Source organism: Rousettus aegyptiacus, unplaced genomic scaffold (assembly GCF_014176215.1).
Source record: "Rousettus aegyptiacus isolate mRouAeg1 unplaced genomic scaffold, mRouAeg1.p scaffold_m13_p_1, whole genome shotgun sequence".
Classification (NCBI taxonomy): domain Eukaryota; kingdom Metazoa; phylum Chordata; class Mammalia; order Chiroptera; family Pteropodidae; genus Rousettus; species Rousettus aegyptiacus.
Genome location: NW_023416284.1, coordinates 14,996,145 through 15,021,238, shown reverse-complemented (window position 1 = coordinate 15,021,238; position 25,094 = coordinate 14,996,145). Strand labels below are relative to the sequence as shown.

Below are 25,094 nucleotides of genomic sequence, written 5' to 3'. Positions count from 1 at the left end.
TACTACCCCCCACCCCCACTCTTTGATTTCATCTCCAGGTACAGTAAAGCTGTTCACTGCTTGAATTTCCTAAGCTTGCTTCCTTCTCAAAACCTTTGTGCTGGTCATAACTTCTACCTAGAATGCTTCCCGCCCCATGTCTACTTGGCAAATTTCAAGTTTTTATTTAAATGACACCTACTCAATGAGGCCTGCCCTGGCTGCCCCATTGGAAATTGCTTACATAGCTTCTCTATACCCCTGTTGCCTCTTAATCTACTATTTTTTTTTCTATAGCATTTATTACCTAATATTTGTTTACCTATTTTTAATGTTTATTTTCTGTCCCCCACACTAGAATGTAAAGTCCTTGAAGTCAGGGCTTTTTGTCTTTTTTGTGTATCGAACTATCCCTAGCACCTAGAACAGTATCTGGCACATAGTATAGGCTCAATAAAATTTGTTGTGTGAAGGAAAGCTTTGTCAGAGGGTCAAAAGTGGGGAAGTGACTGACTTCCGCAGAACAAGCCACTTGACCAAATAGAACTATGAAATCACAATGCCCCACATCTCACTGAGTGTTCTCTATGGTTCTGATCAATTGTTTTTCCTTCCTTCTCTGCTTTTTTGCTGCCAATCCTGTAAATGCTGGTTTTCCTTGTGGTTCTGGCATTGACCCTTTTCTATTTTCCCAAACCTATATCTATCTCAGGCATAGGTCTGCCCCAGACCTGTATTTTCAATTTCCCCAGTGAGCCACTGGTGGCTTTTTGCTGGGTCTAGTCTTTAAGTCTTTAAGATCACATTCACTTGGATGCCCTCCTTTAGGCACCTCAAACTCAACATGTCCCAAATGGAATTCAAACTCCTCCACCTGCCTGAACCCTCAGTTTTCCCATTCTCAATGAATAAGCCTAACTTTCTCCCCTTCATCATTCTTTCTTCCTCACACTTTACAAACACCAAATCTTGCCTTTCAGCCTCTCTTCACAGTTAATAGCTTGTAAATCTGTCAACTTCTTTCTAATCCTATTGTCTCTAATTTAGGCAAAATAGATTATTGTCTGGGTCACTGCAACAAGCATTTCCCCTGCCTTCAGGGTTCATGTCTCCACCCTATATCCAGAGTGATTTTTCTAAAATGATAATTTTGATCCTTTTCTTTCCAACTTAAAACCCTTGAGTGGTTCCCCATTGTCCTCTAGATCAGCAGTCTCAACTCCAAGGCCTCAGACCATTCCTGGCCTGTTAGAAACCAGGCCCCACAGCAGGAGGTGAGCAATAGGTTACATTTGCAGCAGCGCCTCAGCAGCTAGCATCACCACCACCTCAGCTCTGCCTCAGATCATCAGGCATTAGATTCTCATAGGAGCACCAGTGGTGCCAAAAAGGTTGGGAACAGCTGCTCTAGATGAAGCCTGAACTACTTGCTTCAGCTAGTTGCATACACCAGCCCATTATGGTTTGTTACCACTCTCTCCAGATTCATCACATGAGTCAATCCTCTTCCTCTCCCCATCTCTCATTTCTAAGCTGTAGCTACGCTGAGCTACAAAACTACTAGTCTAATTACGAACAGGTTAGGTTGAGAAAGTCAGTTAATTGTCTATGTGTTGGTAAGCCTAAAATGACTATGTGGGTCCCAGGCCTGGCTGGTCCTAGGTCTGATTGTGATCCAGTTTCGAGGCTAGGAATAGGACTCCGGATTTAGAATGTTACATTAGTGTAGTAGGGAGCCTGTGCCTAAAAAAATGTAAACATAATTCAGCTTATTGCATCATGCATGTGTGGCTGATCCTCTAGGCACAGACTCAAAGATTTTTCTATTTAATCAACCACTTTTCCTCATTGCTTGTTGATTGCTGTTGATGGTAAAGGTGTTCACCTGTTGCCTATTCTCTCCTACCAAATAGCTTGTGCTGAGAATACACATCTGGTAGGCAGGTGCAGTTTTTGTAATTTTCTGATCACTTTCAGCTTTTGTTACCATCTCCACTTTTGATTCTATCATTTGCCTCATCCTTTTGTGTTTCCTAGATAAAAAAGGATTAACAATCTTTGTTAAATACCTCAAAAACTAAGTACAAATTTACCAAACAAGCTATGGACTAAAATAATTCAACAGTTGCGGTAAAGGTGATGAATTTTTCTCTGGAAAGTGTCTTTGAGCACGTCAGTGAGTATGTTTAATAATAAATGACTCCCCAAATTTAGCAACTTGAAACAATAAGCATTTGTTATCTCATGCCATTTCTGTGTACCAGGAATCTGGAATGGCTTATTTGGGTGGTTCTGGCTCAAGGTCTCTCAAGAGAACGTAGTCAGGATATTGGCAGAGACTACGGGTAACTGGAACTACAAGATCTGTTTCCAAGACGGCTCATTCACATGGCTATTGGCAAGAGGCCTCAGTTCCTTGCCACGTTGACCTCTCCATAGGGCCACTTGGGTGTTGTCATGACATGGCAACTGACTTCTCCCAGAGCAAATGATCAAAAAGAGAGCAAGACAGAGTCTTTTATGACCTGACCTTAGAAGTCATTCATACAGCATCATTTGCATATTATCTTATTGGTTACACAGGTTACCCCTATTTACTGTTGGAGGGAACCACACAAGGGCGTGAATACTAACAGCTGAGGATCATTTGGGGCCAGCTTGGATGCTGGCTACCACAGTATCTGTAACTGAAAATATGTGAGTATAGGAGCTTGTGCGCTTCCAGATTTAGAAGGGACTGTATTCTTTCTCTCCCCTCGGGATCTTTGCACATATTCTGTCCCCTTGGTCTAGAACCACTGTTTCCTCCCTTCCAGCCCTTCCTTTGCCCATGCCGCCTTGCCGTTCTACTCTTGAGCCTTTAACTGGCCAGCTCTGAGTCTTTCTTTAGGACTGAGTTTAGATGTGACCTCTTCCAGGAAGCATTTCTGGTTAGTGGGATTCAGTATTTACCATCTGATTATCTTTCAGGCAGTTACTGAGCTCCCCCAACCCTGGGCCAAGACCTCCCAAAAGAGGAGCCCCATATTCCACTCATGTTCTCATAGAGTATTTTCCACTATTTTCTAATTTGATACATATATATTCTAATCTTCTATATACTCATCTCTATTTCTTTTCCCCACAAGAATTCTTCGAGGATAGGAACTATGCCTTTTTCCTCTTTATACTCAATATCCAAACAAGAGTTTGGCAAATAACAGTTTCCAAGTAGCTGTGCAACACATTTTGGCCAAATGCAAAATACTTGAGTGTTAAAAACAATATTCTGCCAAAACCGAAGATTTTCATTGTAAAATAAACTTTTAAGATACAAGAATAAACTTTTATTACGATAGTATGAAATTTTAACAATAGATATGAATATAACTATAATTTTATTGTTAAAACTTTTAGTCAAATTAATAGAATAACAGTATGGTATTATTGTACTGGAATAATCATTTCTCAGTACTAATGTTTCTGCAGTCACCATTCTTCACATTTTTCATACTAAATGGACGGTTTATGATTCTTGAATTCCTTTTGATCTTCTCCATATTTATTCCATTGTCAATGATGATTGCATGACGCTTTTATTGACTTTTTCATTCTATAAACAATTTGATTCACTATGAGGTTAACTATATAAAAGGCAAAAATCTCTCAGCAATAAAGGAAAATAAAAGCGTAGTTGAATTTATTGTTAATATATCAAGCTTTCATACTAAAAGAAGATTTCTAGTTGTTTTTCTATATATAAATATCAAATATATAAGATCCGTAGACATCGCAGTTTTCCTAATCGCCCTTTCCTAGTTTAATAACAAACATCACTAGATGGCGCTCTACCGTCTCAGGATAACATACCTCTTGGGCCCAGGACTTGTTACTAGAAATGTGTAATCACAAGGACTGGTTTGACTGGTTGTTTTTTACTGAGCCCTTACTATATGCTCAACATGGTGTTTTTAGGTATAGTAAGAGATACAAAAGAAGTATAAAACAGTCCTCAAGGCCTGCTTTGCTTTCCATTCCATAGAAAGTGCCCCACAGATGTTATATTCAGGCGTTGTGTAGGCGTATTTGTGAAACGAGGGCTGTAAGAACCAGAGTAATGCCCATCAGATGCGGAATGAAGAATCGTAATTGGGAGAATTCCCTTTTCCCCATCCATGTTCCCCTGTATTTGGATGACGGTATCTTTTTTATACATAGGTCTTTCTAATAATAGCATTTACCATTGGGGGGCATATTGTGTCAGGCTTTATGCTAATGCTTTAAACACATTAGGTAATTTAATCCTCATAATAATACCTAGTATGTTGTTATGGGCTGAATTGTATCCCCTTCCCCAAATTCATATGTCGAAATCCTAAGCTCCAGTACCTCCTAATGTGACTATTTTCAGATAGGGTCTTTAAAGAGGTAATTAAATTAAAATAGAGTTATTAGGTGGGTCATAATCCAATATGACTGCCGTCCTAATAAGAAGAAATTAGGACATAGACAAACATACAGAGAGAAGACCATGTGAAGATGCAGAGAAAAGACAGTCACCTCCAAACCAAGGACAGAGGCTTCAGAAGAAAGCAACCTTGCCAACACCTTGATTTCAGACTTCCAGCCTCTGGAATTGTGAGAAAATAAATTTATGTTGTTTAAGTCACCCAGTCTATGGCACTTTGTTACAGCAGCTCTTGCAAACTAATACATAGGTGTCATCCCCATTATAGAGACGAGTACGGTGAGGCCTAAGAAAGAGAAGTTACGTTGTCTAAAAATCACACAGTTAGCATACGCCAGAACTGACTTTTAGGTTTGGGTCATCTGCTGAGGTCTGAGACCACAGCATTACAAATGGCTTGACATTCAGTGGGTGTCAACCAACGGCTGGAGGAGGGAATGTAGACAGATCTTATCCTACTGGTGAATGAACAAACAAACCTTCCTTAATCCCATCAGCGAATGCCACCCTGTCTGGGCCCACACCCAGGTGCAATGAAGGGAAATCAGAGAGGCCGGGGTCAATTTTCTTCGCCTTCAGGCTCAGGACTATCTGACGATGGTGGCAATAAGAGGTCTTTGATTCAAATCGTCCTTGACTTCATTTAAAATGAGCAATAACTCTTGTTACTCTAAGTGGTCTTTCTTTTTTCTCTTTATCTCCCACACCCAAAATTTTCTAGCTGGGTAAGGTCCTTATCACATTAAATGCAGGGCTGGCTAGAGACCAGACACAGGGAACCAGTCAACAAATATAAATTTGGATCACACAGCTTCCCTTTCGACCCTGTGGAATTACAGAGGGATTGTGGTCCTGTGACCTGTGGGCAAGAGATAAAGACACTTAGACCAGTTGTAGAGTGTATGAGTACATGAATATGTCTTGAAGTCCCACTTCTAGCTCATAATGTTTGCTTACATTTCGAAAAGTAACTACATCTTATCAACAAGTTGGACAGGTCAAAACCACAAACCCGATGAATGCGATGGTAGAGCCAGCTGTACACTAATCATATCTAGAATCAACATATTAGGTAGGGTTCACTAATTGCATATAGCCAATCATATACAGCAAGGGTGTGAATCGCATCACCCCTAGGAAACCCCTCACAGAAAGGGGAGCCCCTTACTTTATACTGTAGGGAATAAGAAAGCTGAGCTTTCATAGCATCATGACACCTGTTCCCACAGCAGGAGTGTCTGTCATTCCTCCGCGCTCCTAAAGTCAAGACAGCACTGGAAAAAGAGTGAGGAGCTTCTTTACCTAAAGGCAGCTAGTGGACCAGTGCAGACATCCACCTAAACGTTAAGATACTGTGGCCTTTAACCCAAAGAAGTATGAGTAAATGTAGAATGCATTGATAGGAATGTTAGTCTAGAATAGTAGATTAGATATTTTATATTGGATAATCTTTTGTTGTGTCGAATAATCATATAATTTAAAATAACAATATTTTTTAAAGGCTCTCTCTGGTCTGTTTCCATTTCTTAGTTAAAGCGCTCAAGCAGATGTGAAACAATTCACTGTACATCTTAGACACTGTAGCTCTGACACCCCGGAGTGGAGTCCTCATTCTTTTCTAGAGGCTGACTTTTCATTTCCCCTCAACATTTAAGAGACTTTCGAATGTAGAACTTACATCAGGCATTTGAACACTGTCTCCCCACATGCACCTGGGCAGTTCTTCCTGCTTCACCCCAAGTTCCTCAAGATGGTGAGTCCGCGGAGCTAGATTTTTAAAATGCAGATTCTTGGTCCCCGTCTCCAGAATTGTGATCTGTGTAGAATGCAGGAAATCTGCATTTTAAGTAAGCAGCCCCAGGAAATTCTGGTAGCAGACCTCACGTTTGGAAACAGTTTTAATTTTCCACTAAGACCTGAGAGCTGATTCCGAAAGCCATAATCTTCCGCTTTAGACTCTGAGGATAATTATGTCCCTTCACCAGTTTTTAAATCTTTGCAGACCTCCACAATGAAAGGCCAATGTTTATCACTCCCTCCAGAGACTCCTTCTACATATAGCTCCCCACTCCTCCCAGTCCCAGCTTTCTCTTCTTGTGGAATAAACACAATTCCTCCAGGGCGGCTCTGGAGGAACTGCCAAGCTGAGCCATCGAAGCCCCCTCCTTCAAACCTCAGAGTTAAGAATGGAGGCCTCTGACTCCAGATAATGGAACCCTCACAGTTGCAGACCCCTCAGAGCTTTGGGCAACTGCTGTCGGTCCCTGATAAAGATCATTGCTACCCGTGGGAAATGCGAGAGGTGAGGAACAATGAATAAAGTGGTCTCAAATTTGACCCACCATAAGCCCAGCTGCCTCTGGGGTTGTCCTGATAAGGAGGGGCTACCTGCTGATTGTTCAGGACCTAGTTTGTTAAGGTCTGGTCTTTCAAAGGTTTGGGTATCAGTTCCAGCTCTCCAAGATTTGCCGTCTCAGCTCTGAGCTCCATTTGACAGTCTCTCCTCCAGGAAAAGCCATGGAACCCTCTTTTCTCCTTAGCCCTCAGTGGTTTTATCAACAGCAACATTTTTTTTTTTTTTTGGCGGCAGTGGCGGAGGGAAGGTTAAGAGTTCAAGGTTGCCTTGAAGCCCAAAATTATTTCTCCTTGATTATAAATCCATCTTATACCAAAATGATTCAAGTATATCCGAATCTCAAAGAATACTGTCACTTTGGTAGATGGTTCTCTGTGATCACTGTAGTCTGAACTGAAGGCAAAGTACTTTTTATTTTTTCCTCATGGACGCTTGAGAAGTCAGACATGGACATTGTGTCTGCCATTAACGTCTGACCTGAGAGGCCATCCTGGGAAAGGGAAGTGTTTTGGGCTTTGATTCACAAAAACAGAATGAGAAAGGAGGCTAGAGTCACATTTAGATTTCTTGAGTCGTTATAAGAATTGCTGAAGAAAATTAGATTTTATAGATAATTTAGTTAATAGCATGTGCCTAAGTTTTATTATAACCTATTATGGGGAAAAGGCTTTTAGTAGGCCCAAATTTTTAAAAATGTACTCTATCATGGGGAAAAAAAAGGATCATTGTTATAACAGATAAAGAAAAAAAGGACTGGTTCAGAATTACTAAATTTGGTAGAAGACTCTCAGACTCTTAGATAAAAGTCAGCTGCGTTGGTGAGAAGCTAGTCTCCCAGAATAAGTCTTAATTACATTAAAATTCATCAAAAATTGCTTAAGCATTTTCTCAGGAATGCTTCTCCCCCACCCGCAAAGGGAAGTTGAGACTAGCTTCCCACGAAAACATTTTTTCCTAGATTAGGTTTGGGACAATTTATATTTGACTATGATTAAGTGAGTTTATATTTGTAAAATGTTTAGCGTAGTGCTTGGTATGTACAAAGTGCTGTGGAAGTGTTTGGGAGGAGAGAGAGAGAGAGCGCGCGCGCACAAGCGAACTCTTAGAAGCCATATTTCTCTCCTTTTAAGGCTTAACTCTTAAATCTTGGTAAGAGAAACTATCCAAAATGTGGAAATGGACAAAAGGAATTATTGCATTTCCTTTCAATGTTTTGGGACATTGACTAACAGGCCCTAAAGTGCTTCCAATTCTTTAGAGGAGTGTACTTTTATTTCATTTACTATTTATTATTGATAAAAACATTTAAAAACACGATAAGCTAGATATTAATGTGTGGAAAACTGAGAGCAATGCAAATGATTTTTGGTCAATTGCAATGCAAAAGAATTTTATCTAATAGAAAAGAGAATCCCAAAGATAATAGTTTTATTGTCCTTTGAACGTTAATTTGCTTTTCTTTTTCTTTTTTCTGATTTTCAGTCTTCTATTTTCTCTTTTGGACGGTATCTATTGGTTTGTTTTTACAATCACTGATCACATCCTTAGTTATAGCCAATCTAATGTTAATCATATCCAAAGCATTTTTGATTGCAGATACTGTATTTTTAGTTTTGGACTTTCTATTTGTTTCTTCTTTTATAGCTGCCAAATATCTCCTAAAATTTTTCATTTTTTCAGCCAGTGTGTACATCTTCTCCTACAGATCATAATATAGATCATTAATACATTTATCAATATTATCTCAAATTCTTTGTTAATTCCAGTGTTTGAGTCATTTGAAGGTCTTTCTATTGACTGATCTTTCTTTTCATTTTGTTGAAATCTAATAATTATATTGTATATTAGATATTATGGATAATATGTCATAAACACTGGATCCTGTTATCTTTCTCTTGAAGAACGTTGAGTTTTATTTTACACAAATCCTTCAACTACTTCTATGGTCCCCTATCCCATCCCATTTTGTCCCCACACACATTGTTCCAAGCCTCCGAGACAGTACTTTTGAAAGAATTTTGCTGTGAAGAAAAGCAGAGAGGTGAGGCAGTGCCTGAGGGGGGCTATGTGGTCAACAGAAAGATTTCGTTTGTCTATTTGTTTGTTTTTAATATAAGACAAATTAAATAAATGAAATGGAGTGTCTCTGGTGGAGGAAAAAAGTAGGCGTGGGGATTCAGCATGAATGGGGAAAAATCATTAACCAAAAAGGGGTTCACATGGTCTAAGATAAAGTGTGCCATGCATTGAAGAGACCTAGAACTATCTCTGCGGGGGGCTGAGCAGCATGAGCACAACCTCCATCGCCCTCTTCCCCCTTCCTGTTCCTTATTATGCAGAGCAAAGTGCCCAGTTCACGGATTCACCCATTCAAGGTAGTGGATAATCATACCTTAATGTTTTTTCTCTCTTTCCCTCCCACGTGCCTCCCAAGGCAAGAACTGGAAAGTGGGAAGGAATGAATAAATTGCCTGTTTTGTTTCTCTGAGATCAGCTAAAGCACTACAGCATTCTTTAAGAGCATCCAGGGACCTAGGTAAAATTCATTCAAAAGATTGAGTTTGAGCCTGGAAAGGACTCTCTCAGCTAATACCTGGCTGTAATCGGACAAAGCGTTTCTCATCAGGCCTGAAGACTTGAAGGTCAGTCTTGTTTCTATCTGCTTCTCCCAAACATGGGCAGACAGTCAGAATCTGGTAGTATCTGCTGAACCACAGCAGTCTACTTCTTTGCCAGGAAAGTTTCTGTGCGGGGAATGGGTGTCATGGGACAAAGGGCTACAGAGCCGAGACAATGATCCTGCTGTGTGCCCCCATCCAGTGGGCCTGGGACGATTCCTAGAGACATTTTTGTTGGGTTACTGCACACCCACAAATAGCTGCTTAAAAAGGGAAAAGAACAAAACTTGACAATTAGAGGGCTATTTAGAAAAGGCATTTTAAAACTAACAGATACACAGATGCGCCTGTTCCTTCTTGCAATAGACTCTAAATTGTTCTTCCAGCCTCCAGTCTTTCCCACGCCAATCCATTCTGCACATTGTAGCAGGATTAGTCTCCTTAAAGCACAGATTTGATCTTGCCACTTTAATACTCAGGCACCTTCAGTAGCTCCCTATTGCCTTTAAAATAGCCAAGCATTGAAGATCCTTCAGTCTGGAACCTCTCTTCTCTTCCCAGCCCACCTCCCACTGCTCCCTTGGATAGCTGCTAAACCGAAGCTCCTCTCTCCAGCAGGGCTCTCTGTATATCTCTTTCTCTCCCTCTACTCTTCCCCTGACTCACTTCTACTCAATCTTTATTATTCTTCGTATAGATGTTATTTCTTTGGGGGACCTTCTTTCCTACCCACCGGCCTCTATGCTGAGCTAGGTGCCCCAGCAAGAGGCTTACATAACACCCCAAAATAATAGTTGTTTGTTTATTTGTCGTCTCTCCTACATAGCAAGTTCTGTGAGGTCAGGAAGAAGACAAAGATGTCTGTTCCTTACCACTTCTATTCAATGTAGCACTGGAAGTTCTAACCAGAGTAATTAGGCAAATTGTAAATGAAGAAGTAAAATTATCTCAATTTACAGATGATGTGATCTTACATGGAGAGACTCTAAAGATTTTATGGAAAGAAAAAAAACCAAGGCTAATAAACAAATTTAGCAAAGTTGAAGGATGCTAAATCAACACAGAAAAAATCAGTTGCATTTCTATTTACTAGCAATGAACAACCCGAAAGGGGAATTAAGAAAATGATCTCATTTGTAATAGCTTCAGAAAAGAACAAAATGTCAGGAATAAATTTAACTAAAAACGTGCAAGACTTGTACAATGAAAACTAAAAAATTTCATTGAAAAATATTAAAGAAGACCAAAATAAATGGAAAGACATTCCACACTCATGGATCAGAAGACAATATTATTAAGACTGCAATACTCCCAAATGATCTATATAGGTTCAGTGCGATCCCTATCAAAATCTCAGTTGCTGTTTTTTTTTTCAAAATTGACATGCTAAACTTCATGGAGATGTAAGGGACTTAGAATAGCTAAAATATCTTGAAAAAGATAAAGAAAGATGGAAGACTAGACAAAGTTGGAGGACTCACACTTCCAGATTTCAAAACTTATTGCATATTAAGATGGTGTTGGTACTGGCATAAGACTAGAAATATAGATTAATGGAATAGAATTCAGAGTCCAGAAGTAAGCCTTTGTATTTATGGTCAATTAATTTTTGATAAGGGTACCAAGAAAATTTTATTCAATTTAGTAGTATTGACTAAGGCTGAATATACACATACCCTAAGACCCAGCAATTACTCTACTAGAAATATTCCCAAGACTATAAATGTGTGTGTGTGTGTGTGTGTATTTCCACCAAAATGTTCAATAGCACTTTGTGACAGACCCAAACTGGAAACAACTTTTAGGTGTATCAAACAGTAGAATGGATAAATAAAATGTAGTTATATTCACATAATTAAATACTATCACCATGAGGATGAATGATCTTCAGCTATATGTGACAATACAAACAAAAATAAATACCATGTTGTGCAAGAGAAGCCAGAAACAAAAGAGTTTACACTGTGTTATTCAACTTACAGACAAGTGTTCTACGGTGTAAAAGTCAGGAGAGTGGTACCCTCCATGGGAGCAAAGGGAGGCTTCGGGGCGCTGGTGACACTTTATTTCTTCATGGTCATGCAGGTTACACAGGTGTGCTTGGCTTGTGAACCTTTTTTTCGAGCTCACTCATTATACATTAATTAAAAAAAAAAAAAAACTAAAATATCCTACCCATTCTTCTAGGGTCTTTTTTAAATAATTCCCTCATTAACATTCACTGTCACAAAGTTTCTGGGATACCTGTAATTGGAGGCACTCTACCCTCTCTGGGACTCTATAGCATTTTGTGGATCCTTTGATCCCTTACCCTTACTTGAAAACATCTGTATGAAAAGAGCAAGAGCTTTGGAGACCTGGGTTTTAGTGCCAGCCACTTCCTAAGTAGGTGACCAAGAGCAAGTCCCTATAGCCATACGGTTTTTAGCTATAATCAGCAGGAAGTGACTGCTGATTTAACCAGGAAAAAATTCAAGTAGTTGCTGAAATTTTCAGAAGGCCAGAACCAGGTTCAGAGGTATGCTGCTAAGTATGATGCCTAAAACCATACTAAAACACCAGTTTGGTACAGACCAGGACAGTCATTGTCAGGCATATCTTACATAGCCAACTTCATGGACACTGGGTATAGACTCAAGAACGACCTTGCCACTGCTCTGCTAACCGTTGATGTTGCTGTCTCTTGAAACGGAGGGTGCCAACACACCTGCCACCACAACAGATTCTGCCAGTCCCTGTCCCTTGATGTTACCAACTTCTGGATTCAAAGTCTGTGGCAGGAGTGTCTGATTGGCAGAGCCTAGGTCATATGCCCTTGCCCTAGCTGCAAGGGACTCTGGGAAAACGAGTGTTTGGCCTTTACAAATTTTTATATTAAGAGGTGGTTCTGCCTCTTAAATGAGAAGACTCCTCATTTATAGGAATAGTCACCAAAAAAAATTGCAAATGTCCTGCACATGGGAGTTGTAATGATTAAGGAACTGGTGTGTATAAAGGGCCCATCACGTGCCTGGCATACAGTAGAAGCTTAGTTAATGGTAAACATCGTTACTGGTTATTTGGGTTCCACTCTAATGTCTCCTAGGGAGCCCCAAAACTCAGCATCTTAGCACCTCTAGTAGTTAACAGCAGACCTTCAAATGGGATTGCTTTCGCAATATTTAATCAAGTTAATGGAGTTTCCAAACTCACAGAAAGGTCCGTTGATGGTAACCCACCTTTTCCATCACTCTTTTGAAGTGAGAACAAAATGTTTTAAAAGGGTCGGTCTTATCCACAGGACTCTATTTACATTGTCAGGGAAAGGAAGTTTTTAGAAAAGGTCTTTGCTAGCTCTAGGCTTAATTGAAATAACGCAACAAAATGTTTGATTTAAAACTTTATTTTTAGACATTTTTCTTTAAGCATTCGATATCTTTTATTGATTTAGTGGCCAAATTAAGGCAGCATCTTCTCAGTTAAAAAAGGCTCCTGTCAGAAACAAAATTCATAACCACATTGCAAGATCCCTGTCACAGGACACCAGCTGCAGACCCATTGAGAGCAGGGACTGCGACTTCCTGTGTTTAGCAACACCTCAACTTACACATAGGAGCCCTTAAAAGACTTATATTAAAACAAAATATTAAAACCCTTTTATTTCCTCCCCCTCACCTCTCTACCTTCCCCTCTTTCCTCCATTTCCAGAATTTCATTTAGCAAAAGAAGATATACCAGAGGATAATTCCCCTAGGAATTCTGGGACGATTCTTCTGTGGGCAGAAGAATCTGGTTTTAGGACTAAAACATTCCATACAATTTTTTTTTTTAAGCAGAATATGTTTGGGAAACATACCTATCTGGGGTTGAGTCCTTAAGGAAATGGCTTTGACCTGGGTCCATGCCTCACTCCATGGGCCTAAGTGGTGGGTGATAAATCAGGAATCCTTAGAGCTTCAGTGGGTTTAGAAGGGGCTCCTTTATCTACAATCAAGGAAGCCCGAAGGAGGCTACCAAAGTGGCTTTGCCCCTAACTTTTAGTTTGGAAGCTAGACCCCTGACTTCCACTCGAACACACAGACAAGCCTGTGCTCTTGTTCAACCCACAAATGAATCCACGTTCTAGACAGGATGGTGGAGAAGAGTGTAATACAATGAAAAAATAGACTCTGGAGTCAAAGAGACCTGGGTTTGAGTCTTGTCTTTGCAACTTAGTAGCCATGTGACTTTGGACAGGTACTTTTTCTCTTTGAGTTTGAAATTCTCATCTTCAAACAGAAAAAAATACCCCCTAGTGTTACTGGGAAAAATAAATCCTATGAGATGACTCGTGTGAAGGCACCTTGCAACGCGCCTGGTACTTGGTAGATATTTAAACACAATTGGTGGATAAAAAACACAGTTGATTAATAAAACAGCTTTTTGAAAGAAAGAGAGAGAGAGAGAGAGAGATAACAACTACATTAATGGATCCATGATCTTTAAGACATGTTCCAATTTTAGAATCATTAAAGTGTAAAAAAAAAATACATTTTGCAATTGAAGAAATATCATTAACAATAATGCTGGCTCCCATTTGCTGGTGCCAGGCACTATCCAAGCTGCTTTATTAAGACCTTGATTTGTTATCATAACCCAGTGAGGCAGATGTTATCATTTCTACTTCATGACCGGGAAACCTAGTATGGAGAGGTCAAGTCACTTTTCCAAGGCAGTTGGGTTTGGAAGGTGGGTCTTCTTAATTCCAAAATGCTTTCCCCTCTTAATAGATGGTACTCCAGGCTGAAGAATCAAAGAGCTCACCTCTCTACAGAGAAATGGTTCGTGAATGTCGTACAACGTATATGTCCTGAATTTCTGCAAGGCAACCATGAAGAGAATAGGTAACAGAGCTGTAATCTAATCAGTCTACAAATACTGGTCCTCAGAGGTAACTGTTGACTGGAGAGTGAGGATTGCTCAGAATCCAAATCGAGGAGAGCCTAGAAATTAGACTGAGTCAGGGTTAATCCAGCCTGGAGAGGGAGATGGGGTCTGACCGGCCACCAGGCTCGTTCCAAGACTCATGGACACTGCAAGGAGTTTTGGTCCGAGAGGACATTGTTTTTCAAGGTCACCCTATTCCTTCTAATCTGACTCTTTACTAATGAAGTAGGAAATTTCAGATAATTCGGTTTTCAATGTAACCTTTCTCAAGGAGCAAAAAATATGCTGACCAATAGTCATGAGCTAACTAGCGATCATCTAGTACTGGAACAAATTACAAATTAACAAGCTGGTTTTCTGGTTAGTTAGCCTAAGTTAGTTCCCCTCTGTCTGATTATGGGACTGAATATTTGGCTCTGCAAAGCTGCGGATATGGCCCTTACTCTGATATGACCGTAGTGGCAGACCCCATTGTGACACTCTCAGGAGCATGGCCTGACGCCTGACCCCTGACTAGAAGACTCCTGGGCTATCTGTCTGTCTGTCTTTCTAGCTATTGTGGTTGAGGGGAGAGAGTTTAACCCACATAGCTCTACCTCCTCAGATGACAAGAGAGTGTCATACAGCTTTTTGGTAGGGCAGCAGCAGGGACATGGTCATAGTTGGGGTAGGGCCATGCAGGGCAGGGCAGGATGGGGTCGGGGGATGCCTGAAGCGTCAGAGCTTGCATGAGATGCCCCTACAGGCCTGACAGGAAGGAACTCCTAGTGAAGCTGCCAGAGGAGAAATGTGCTTCTTGGTCTTGACTGGAGAAGGCTTTTTCGATAGTAGCTGAGATATTACCCGGTAGGGGTCACCGAGACTCCACGTGGATGTCAACAGGGCTGAAGGTCACAGTGGCAGGGTGTTGGCTGCTGCTGCTGTTCGGGCCCTGGGCAGAAGGGGAGGCTGGTTTGGGGCTCTTGGGCTCCAGCTCCCGCCTGGCTCTCATTTTCCTGCAATGAATACACACACCCAGTTGAGTGTCTTCCCTCGTGTGCTCTGGGGAACAGGCTCTGTGACTATGGCTCCGATGACAAGATTCACGTAGGTAATCATTAAATCACGTTGCTTAATGCCAACCATGGAACCGTACAGGGACCTTAGACTTCAGCTAGTCTGACCCTTCAATTTTTTGTATAACCTAGATTAGATTTTTAATTTTTTTTCTATTAATGAATGAGTAAAGTGTCAGATAAGTGTCTATATTAAAGACAAAATGAAGATATTATTTTTTTTCTATTCAGAGTTGTAGTATGAGTTCAATTTTGCACCCTCATTATGCTGGCTAAGTTTATTGCTAGTAATGTTTAGTAACTTCTTACAAAGTTGAGAAGAGAATGTACTTAAAATGTATATCCTGGCTTTCATTTAAACACCACAAAATTCAGTAACTAACAAAACAATCATTAATTTTAACATCTACATGAGATTTCATCTTGTTGACCTATTGTAATTTTTTTAAAAAAATTTCACATCCTCAAAAGTTGCACGAATAGTGCAATTAATACCCAAATGCCCTTCACTGAAAAATTCACCCAGTGTTAACAATTTGCCACAATCGCTTTCTCTCCCTTTCTCCCCACCCCCCCCCCATTTATGCATACATATATGTATACACAGAGGTTTTTTTTTTTTTTAAACCATAAAACACCTATGAGTTAGTTGCAGACATCATGGTACTTTACACCTAAATGCTTCTAAGAACAAGGGCATTCTCTAATGTAACCATACTGCAATTATTATACTTTGGGACCCTTCCATTTTAAAGATGATAAAATCAGCACTAAGAAGTTAAACGACTTGCCTGGTTTTTTTTGACAGACCAAAGACTGAACCCAGGCCAGACATCACTGTAAACAAGGTGGGGTGAAAAGAGTCCCTATGCACATTAAAACCTAGAAAAGGGGCTCAGAACAGCAGCAGTGATGGAGAGGAGTGACCAGCAGATGTTAGGGTTTGACACCACTTCCTAGTTTGAAATAGATTCAAATTGTCACACTCCAAAGATTTTAAAAAATAATTAAATGTTGTTATTATTCTTACACGTACTGGTGGGAGCACTTTCTTTAAAACCAGATGGGGCTGGGCTTGAATCTCAACTTTTGCAATTATGGCTGAGTAATCTTGGGCATGTTACTTAATCTTCCTGCGCCTATTTCATGCCTAAAAAATCAGGTAGTACCCCTCTTGTGGGGTTGTCATGAGGAGTAAATGAGTTAATATATGTAAGGAGCTTAGAACCCTGTCTTGCACAATAGGAAGGGATGAATCTATGTTATTTACTATTATGAGTAATATTAATATTATTATAAAAACAATGCATGTTTACTACTCCTCAAAAATAAGGAAGCACAGCTCCTTCCCCTGCATCAACCAGCAAACAAATAACCAGCCATCCTATCATGCAGACATACTGGTTGTTAACGCCTTGTTGTGACTCGTTTGAACCTTCCTCGGGTGTGAATGTGTATAACCCAAGTATATGATCATAACATACATACTGTTTTGTAAACTTTGACAATGTAATGTAAACAGTTTTCCTTACCCATAAATATGCTTCTATGATATATTTCTTTTAAAATGGCTTCCTTGTCTTCCATGATGTGGAAATATTTATAGTTTTTTTATTATTATTATTTTGATATCTTCCCTGAAAAGAATAACCCTCTACAAAGCTGTGACTAGAGGTGATAACACGTAGGGTGATAACAAAAAAATTTATTCTTCATGCAATTGAGTTATATTATTTTATTTCCTCCTATTTGGTCCCAGAAAGTGACATCCCATGTATATGCATTCCATAATTTGTCACCTTAAATATTCGTGTGGTCCCCTGAATACAACCTAGCAGAAGAGACCCTAAGAGGACTGAAATATTCCTCTATTGTCTATAAATTATATACAGGTGGTTACCACAATGATCAAAGCCATAATCATTTTCATGATCATCATTATATTTAAAAAATCTTTCTCCAAGTACAAGAATATTTGGTCACTATGAAGTTACTAAAGCAGAACAGATATCAAAACAGGACCCACAAAAGGTAGAGCATTTGATGATGGACTCATAGATACTGCTGGGCACACGACAGGCATCCATGAGTATTAGTTCCCATTCATCTTGGCATCACTGAAGGGACCAGACAATTTCAAAGCCCAAGTCATCCCGTACCTGTTGTACATCTTTAATAAGATCAGAACCAAGGCGAAGATGACGATGACAACCACCACAATGGCAGCAACGATGGCTCCAGAACCTACGAGGAGAGGAGGAGAGATGACAGGCATGCAAACCGAAATGCAGAGAAGCATTCAGAGACCAGGAGGCGGATCCCTACTGCAGCACCTGACATCTACGCTGGGTCCAGGGGAGGAAGAGAGAATGCTGGCACTCACTGCCGGCCCCAGGACAGAGTCTCGTCTAGAGTGGCGGTGCACCCCAACCCTCGATAGGGCTTGGAGAGCCATGTCCTCAGCACTGTCCCTGCCCAAATTCTGTCTTAGGCCTCGTCATGTTCTTATCAGCCCTAACAGTTTTAAACTTCTTTTGTGAAACAGGCAGGCAAAAAGCCCTTCTCTCTTTTTGATACTACAAAAGTAATATGTAATTTTCGTACTTAATTTTGAAAATGTCACTACGAGCAAAAAAAGGAAGGGGGAGGATAAAGACCTCATTGCCCCAAGAATCACTGATCATCTACAGTTGACCCCTGAACAACACAGGGGTTAGGGCCGCCGACACCCAGTGCAGTTGAAAATCCATGTATAACTTTCGACTTCCTGAAAGCTTAACTACTAATAGCCCATTGTTGACTGGAAGCCTTACCAATAAAATAAACAGTCAATTAATATATGTTTTTTGTGTTATGTGTATTATATACTGCATTCTTACAATTATATAAAGTAGAGAAAAGAAAATGTTATTGAGAAAATCCTAAGGAAAAGAAAATACATTTACAGTACTTATTGAAAAATATCTTCATATAAATGGACCCACACTGTTCAAATCCAGGTTATTTAAGAGTCAACCATATACACATACTCATTCAAGAATGTGATCATGTATATGTGCATATGCATATTACATATCTGTCAATATTTTTGAATAATTTACTAATTCTATGAGTAGCTATCTTAAGAAAATTTTCATAAGTATGGAAAATATGCACTTGATAAAAATGGAACCATGTTCCATATGCCATTTTATAACAATGACCTGATAATCTTTTCATGATTTTTGATGACTGTAGAGTACTCCGTTATTTGGATGTGCCATAATTTGTTTACCCATTCTCTATTAAGGATATTTAGGTTGTTTTCAATTTTATACTACTAAAAACAAGCCTATGGTGAATGCTTTTGTAGCTTAATCTCTCAGATTCTAATTTTAATGTTAGTTCTCAGTTTCAATGTCCAACTCTAATTTTAGGTTTAAGATCAACATCACTGTCACAATTGATATTGGAAATATAAAAAACCATTAAACGGTTAATACTTTAAATCAACCTATTGGGTTCTGGGGAGTTTATCTTAGAGAAAAATCCTATATATAGAAAAAGCTGTATGAATGAAGATGTTTATTATAACATTATTCATATTCTAAATATAAGAATTGTTCGATAAGGTATGATATACCTGTAACATATTATATTATAATTTAAATGATGTGTAGAAAATAGAATATATTACACATACCCACAAATACATATGTACACATTGTGTAACAACCATTAAAATATGTGCATACAAACATAATGTTGAGCAAAAGAAGCCAGATACAAAAGAGTAACGAACGTATGATATGGGTTCATTTTTGTAAAGTTCAAAACCAAGTAGGATGAATCTCTGGAGGTAGAGTTGGAACAGTGGGTTCTTTTGGGTGCGGGGGGAGTGATTCCAAGGGGCAACAGGACTTGTAGGATACCAGTGGTGGTCTGTTTCTTAATCCGGAGGCTGATTACACAGATGTGTTCTCTGGGTGAAAATTCATCCAGATGTGCGCTTATAATTTGTAATTAAAAAAAATATATAAATGCAATGTCTTTGTCAAGGTTCGCTTAAAAAATAAACGAACTATGTGCAATATTCACAGGAAGAAAGACTGGAAGGAAAAAGGAGGGGTTGGGAATCCATCATGGAGTAACTTGTCCCGTGATGATAGTTTATTTCAGGGTTTTCATCCTCAGCTGGAAAATTTTTATTGTTGGAAGCTGTTCTGCGTCTTGTAGGATATTTAGCGGCGTCCTTGACCTCTGCTCACTAAATGCTAGTAGCATTTCTCCTCCCACCCCTTCCCCTGCTGTGACAACCGAAAATATCTCCAGACATTGCCAAATGCCCCTTGGTGGTAGGGATGCCAGGTCAAATATAGGATACCCATATAGATTAGAATTTCTGACAATGAATAATTTTTTAGTAGGTCTCAGATATTGCATTGCTCATCCTTATATTTTAAAAAAGTATTTGCTTAAAGTCTAAATTAACTGAGTGTCCTGTATTTTTGTTTCCTAAAATCTGTTAATCCTATCTAGGTGGGCAAAATCGCCTAGTTGAGAATCATTACTTTCAGTTAAAGAAAAACAGAATTATTCCCATCTTGCCAAATATGATTCTATCTACCCTGCACTTCCCTTTGGAACTGTTTGGAGATATACCTCAGAGGCCTCTATAGGTCTCTCCACCCAGCAAGGAGCAAGCTAACAGATGGGATCCTGTCTCAAGAGCGACTCTGTCTGGGTCTCCACAGAAGAGAAACTTCCCGCCCTTAATCCAGCATCCTGGCAGCATCATAGCCCGTTTATCGCTGGGGGGAACACTCCACGTGTATCAGGAGGCCTGTTCCATTCATAGAGGTATATGCCAAGTCAACCAAAATGACTGAAATAGACCCAAACTCCCCCTAATGCAATCAATTGGTTTTCTGAAGAGTGGTCCTCAAATTTTCCTCCCGGGGTCCCCTTATTCCTGAGAAATGTCTCCCCAGGGATAACTTTTCTCACCTACATTTATTTACTTCCTTTGTGAATTAATGGGATGTTTTTGCCTTGCAAAAATAGGATGAAAGTAGCTACACTTTAAGATGACTCATTTAAGGACATCTTACAAAAGTTTCAAATGTTCATTGTCCTCCAGACCTTGAAACTTCCTAATGAAAATTAGTAATAGTAATAATAATAATAATAATAATAATAATAATAATACACATTAGGTACTTAGTATGCACTGAGGCTAATTCTAAGCCCTTAACATGAACTATTTCTTTTAGTCCTCAACCTACCTTACGTGGGAGCTTCTTAATATCACCATCTTATAGATGAGAAAATGGACACAGAGCAGTGAAGTCACGTGCTCGAGTTCACCTGGTTAGCAAGCAGTAGAAATGAGACTGAGACCCAGGCAGTCTGTCTTCAGAGGCCAAGCTTTTGACCTCTGCACCAAGAGCTGAATACGACATTTGTCCCGCCATCCCTCCCCCAGCCGCCAAGCCAAGTTGACCTTACTCTTGTACAGAAAATCTTCTTCTCTAGTGGTCACGTTCAATGAGAAGAAGGTGGTACCCCCCAAAGGGGTGGCTGTGGTCATCTCGATCCTGGTGAGAATCAAAGTGAAATTTTGTTTCAAATCAGAGTAACCTTTAAAATCCCTGTATGTGGCTTCTTTCGGTTATTGCCTATGTGATTAGAGAATATTCAAGCCTTCAGTTTCTCTTAGCAGCAATACAGGGCCCTTTACTACATACTGTGGGGAATTAAAAATAATCCGACATTTATAAAGAACTTCATTTTTCAAAGCAATTTAAATTCATTCAACTATATTTATGAACCTCCTCCTGACTAGGTTTCACACAGAATGTCTAAATTGATCTTCTGGAAACTGCATGAGGGAGGTTATTATTGCCCTTCGATTGATGAAACTGAAGCCCCTCGAGCTACATGGAGCCCTAAGTAGAATTTAGCCCAGGATGTCTGCCTCCCACGCTAGCGGGCCTTTCACCACCTCACCACGATGCCGTAAATATTCTTGCTTTCAAAAGTTTTATGTTCTAAAGGGGCGGGGGGGGGGAGGGGGGAAGCAGATGAAAAAAACTAACTGGTTATTAAGTTGTCAGCGACATGAGCCATTGAATTGTGTGACAGATTTCAAGGAGATCAATTTGAATGGGCCTTGAAGGACAGGTGTGGTTTGGGGGTGAGAGAAGGGAGAACAAAGCCCTCGATGGGAGGAGAGTGAATTAATATTGAGCATCTAGCATGCACCCAGCTCTGTCCCAGATGCCTTTGCCCACTGTACCAGCTCATCTCATTCACATTTTGCTGCTGAGCAAACGGAGGCTCAGAGTGGTCGAGTGAATGGACCAAAGTCACACAGCTAGGAAGAATGCGGAGCTTGGACTCAAACACGTTCTCCACGTGCACAGCGCATCTTCTTTCCCTGACACTGGTAGGAATCAAAGTTCCCAATCCTGCAATCTTCCAGGTCAGGAGCGAGCCAGGAGGAATGCAGTTAGTATGATGTCACAGCACCAGAAACAAGTGTTGAGACCCTCCACCAACGATTATATTCTAAGCACAACAATATGATAAATGCTGTGAGACACAGGCATCAAGAAAAGAAGGGAAACAAAGCAGGTTTTGCTTCTCAGAGCGGCCAAGCTTTTACTGCAGCTGCTGACAATTTGGAGGCCGGCGAAGGACCTCCACCAAGCGAAGGAGGATCCAGATCTATTTGTGATCCTGAGAAGTCACGAGGTCTCAACTGCAGTTACTCCATCTTCCGGAGAAGAAATAGTCTACACATTTAACAAAATATTTGTGCATGAATCTGTGTTCTTCTTAAAAGCAGGATATATTTTTTAATTATAAAGAATAATGTAATAGGAGCCCATGTATCCACCACTCGTATTGAACACACGTTTCCAGTCGCATTTTCTTCCATTCTTCACTTACAAAAAAATAGATTTAGCTGAAGTCCCTTTTCTATCTCAATTCCATTTCCTTCCTCTCCCCAAAGCACTACTACCTTGGCCATTAATGTGTATCCTTTTCGTCAACGTTTCTAAATGATTACTACATATATATCCATAAACATAGTATATACCCATAAACATAGCTTATATCCATAAACATTACATATATCCTTAACCATTGTGTATATTGTGGGTCTACATATTTATGAAACAAATACTAACCGAGCACCCAAGTGACTGACCTGTGCTAGGAGCTGGGAATACACCAGTGAAATAAAAGGCAAACTCCTTGCCTCCAGAAGTTCACATTCTAGTGAGAGACAGATTGTAGGTTCGACCACAGCCTTGGACTCAAAAAACAATCATCTCCCCAGTGCTCATACTTCCGATCTGGCAGCAAAAGCTCTTCACGAGCCATTTCCAACCTCTGTCTCCAGCCTTTCAGCTCCTCACACCAACCTCTCCCAAACTGCTGTGACAACAGACCACTCCATTGCCCCCATCATTCCTGGTCTGTGTTGTCTCTGGGCTGGCTGCCCCAGGCTTTGGCCTCTCCAGGTCCCCACAGTGGGCCTCTTTCAAGAGTCCCCACTTCTGGGCTGCAGCTCCTCCACCCTCCCAGCTCTTGATGGAAACACTTCTCTATTGGGGTCAGGTTATCTGCACTCAGACAGGGGGCTCTGGCGGCTATGACCTGCCCGGCCCACAGGAGCTTCATCCTCAGGCTGACCCACTGTGGCCAGGCCCTGTTGGTCCATCGGGATGGGCTCTGCCTTCACTTCCTCTGCTCTCCTTTAAGCCTAGGGCCCTGCCCAAAACTTCCCAGCTCTTGTCTGTCCCCTCCTCCCAAAGACCAGGTCTCCAGGACTCCCAGCGAAAAGTCCTCTGAACCCCGCCATACTGGCCAGCTTTTCCTCCTGGCCGGACTTCCTGCATCTCACCTGCTTTAAAAAGGCCCGGGTCGGCCATGCTCCATTGCCCACTCCCCTTCCAAAATGAACACATCCTTCACGACTCAGCCCAGTGACCCCCAGCTAGACTCCCACCCAGAAGCAGCCATTCTGTCCTCTACACTCCCACGGCAGTGCTCTGCAAAGAACACACCACCCATGTGTCCCACTTGCTTTGTCTGGACGTTAGCTTTCCACGTTCATTGTCAGGTTGAGCGTAGAGGCAGTTTCCGGTTCTTTTTCACATCCTACCTCCCCCAGACAAAGGGTCTGGATGCTCTCACCTTCGCCAGTGGAAGTGCTTGAGGGAGTAACTGAACTTCTCCCACCTTGGTTTGCTCATTCGTAAAAGGAGGTAGCTTTTCCCAAGGGAGCTGAGGGTTAGTGGTTAAGTGTGGAAAGTGCTTTTACGCGCTCAACAAATGGTAGCTCTTAGTGTTATAGTGGGCGTTAGTAAATATTTGCTGAACTAAATTAGAGACAAACGGGTCAGGAGTGTAAAACAAGAAAAAAATTTTTCTGCAGAAGTATGAAAACACGGAACGAACGTCTCCCCACACACTCTGCCACACACTCCCAGGGAGGGGTGCCTGCTCCCACCGCTGTCCCCCATCCCATCACATAAGGAGTTTGTGTATGTGTTTGCCTAAACCATTTGCTTCTGTCCCCACCAATACCAAGCTGAGAAGACCCACCGGTAATGCTCTCTCACAATTCTTCTTAAAAACAGGAAAGAGGCTGATAGGTGGCCGCTGAGCAATGGTCGCTGGGTGAGAAAATACATGGTGTAATCACTGGATAAGCTAAACCCTGCCTGCGGACACGTCCGCCATTAAACCAAAAATGACAGACGCCACCCTCCAAGTGCCTGCCACGTACGTGGCAAGACCTTGTGCCAAGTACTTCTTACCCGTGTTTTGATGTAATTAGCAAACGACATGTAAAATAGGTTTTCTTCTCCTCTTGTTTCAAATGAGGACCCCAAGACTTGGAGGTGTAAAGCTAACTTTCCAGGCTCATATAGCCTGGAAGATGACGAGCTGGCATATGAGCTGGTCCTGCAAACGTCAAAGCCCGCATCCTTCCCACTGCATCACACCCTGCCCCTGGCACACATCTGGGGGGTGGGGGTCCACGAGAAGCCGCTACAGGAACACGCATGCGCACAGGCACACAGACTTACACTGACCAGCAATGCAGCCGTCTAAGGCCGCCAGGACACGGGTTCCTCTGCAGGTTTTCGCGATGACTCCTGGGTAACCTCCTAAGTTCCAGGTGCAACTCCTTTTCAGATGGGCCTCGCTACTCTTCTTTCTGAGAGAACAGTGAGAAATCTCAGATTATATCTGTCCTCCTCTCGGCACCGAGGGCTCTCAATCACATCTCTGTTCCTACCACATCAGAGAGTGTGGGAGGGAGGATGGTGGAACATCGATGGCCAAAGATGTGGGTGTTTTCATGTGTGGGTCTCCAGCAAGTCTCGTTAACCAAGTAAGGTCCAGTAGGGGGATTTCAATATCAAACATGACTATGACCAGGGTCCATGGCTATAGGAAAGGCGAGAGAGTATAGGGAGAGTGAGGCTGGTTTACTCTGATAGAGGTTAATTTAATAATAATTTAATAATAATATGGGAGGTCTCATATCTATCTTGTCAGGAGAGTGCAGTCACTGTGCCTATTCTACAGATGAGGAAACTGAGGCTCAATAGAGCAAATCAATCTAAGTTCACAAAGCTAATATGTAGCTGTGCTAGGATTCAAGCCAGATCTGTCTGATTTCACAGCCCCCTTCTCCATAAATCCTCTCGATGAATGCACCAGGAACAAAT

The 25,094-nt window shown here is 41.0% G+C and overlaps 1 protein-coding gene across 3 annotated transcripts in view; it reads right to left on the bottom strand.

Annotated features, from left to right (window-relative positions):
- Positions 1-13,921: 13,921 nt before the first annotated feature.
- Positions 13,922-25,094, bottom strand: part of LOC107499928 (non-compact myelin associated protein) — a 30,636-nt gene continuing 19,463 nt past the window's right edge. The window contains exons 2-6 of one of the 3 annotated variants that reach the window (XM_016124581.2): positions 24,453-24,577; positions 20,848-20,936; positions 17,520-17,604; positions 15,149-15,300; positions 13,922-14,236 (exon numbers count right to left, since the gene is read on the bottom strand). In XM_016124581.2, the coding sequence (XP_015980067.2) occupies positions 15,159-15,300; positions 17,520-17,604; positions 20,848-20,929 (309 nt within the window). In that variant the 5' untranslated portion in view covers positions 20,930-20,936; positions 24,453-24,577 and the 3' untranslated portion in view covers positions 13,922-14,236; positions 15,149-15,158. Of the gene's footprint in view, positions 14,237-14,505; positions 15,301-17,519; positions 17,605-20,847; positions 20,937-24,446; positions 24,578-25,094 lie in introns of those variants that run through there. The other 2 variants (XM_016124580.2, XM_016124579.2) reach the window with 2 other exon arrangements.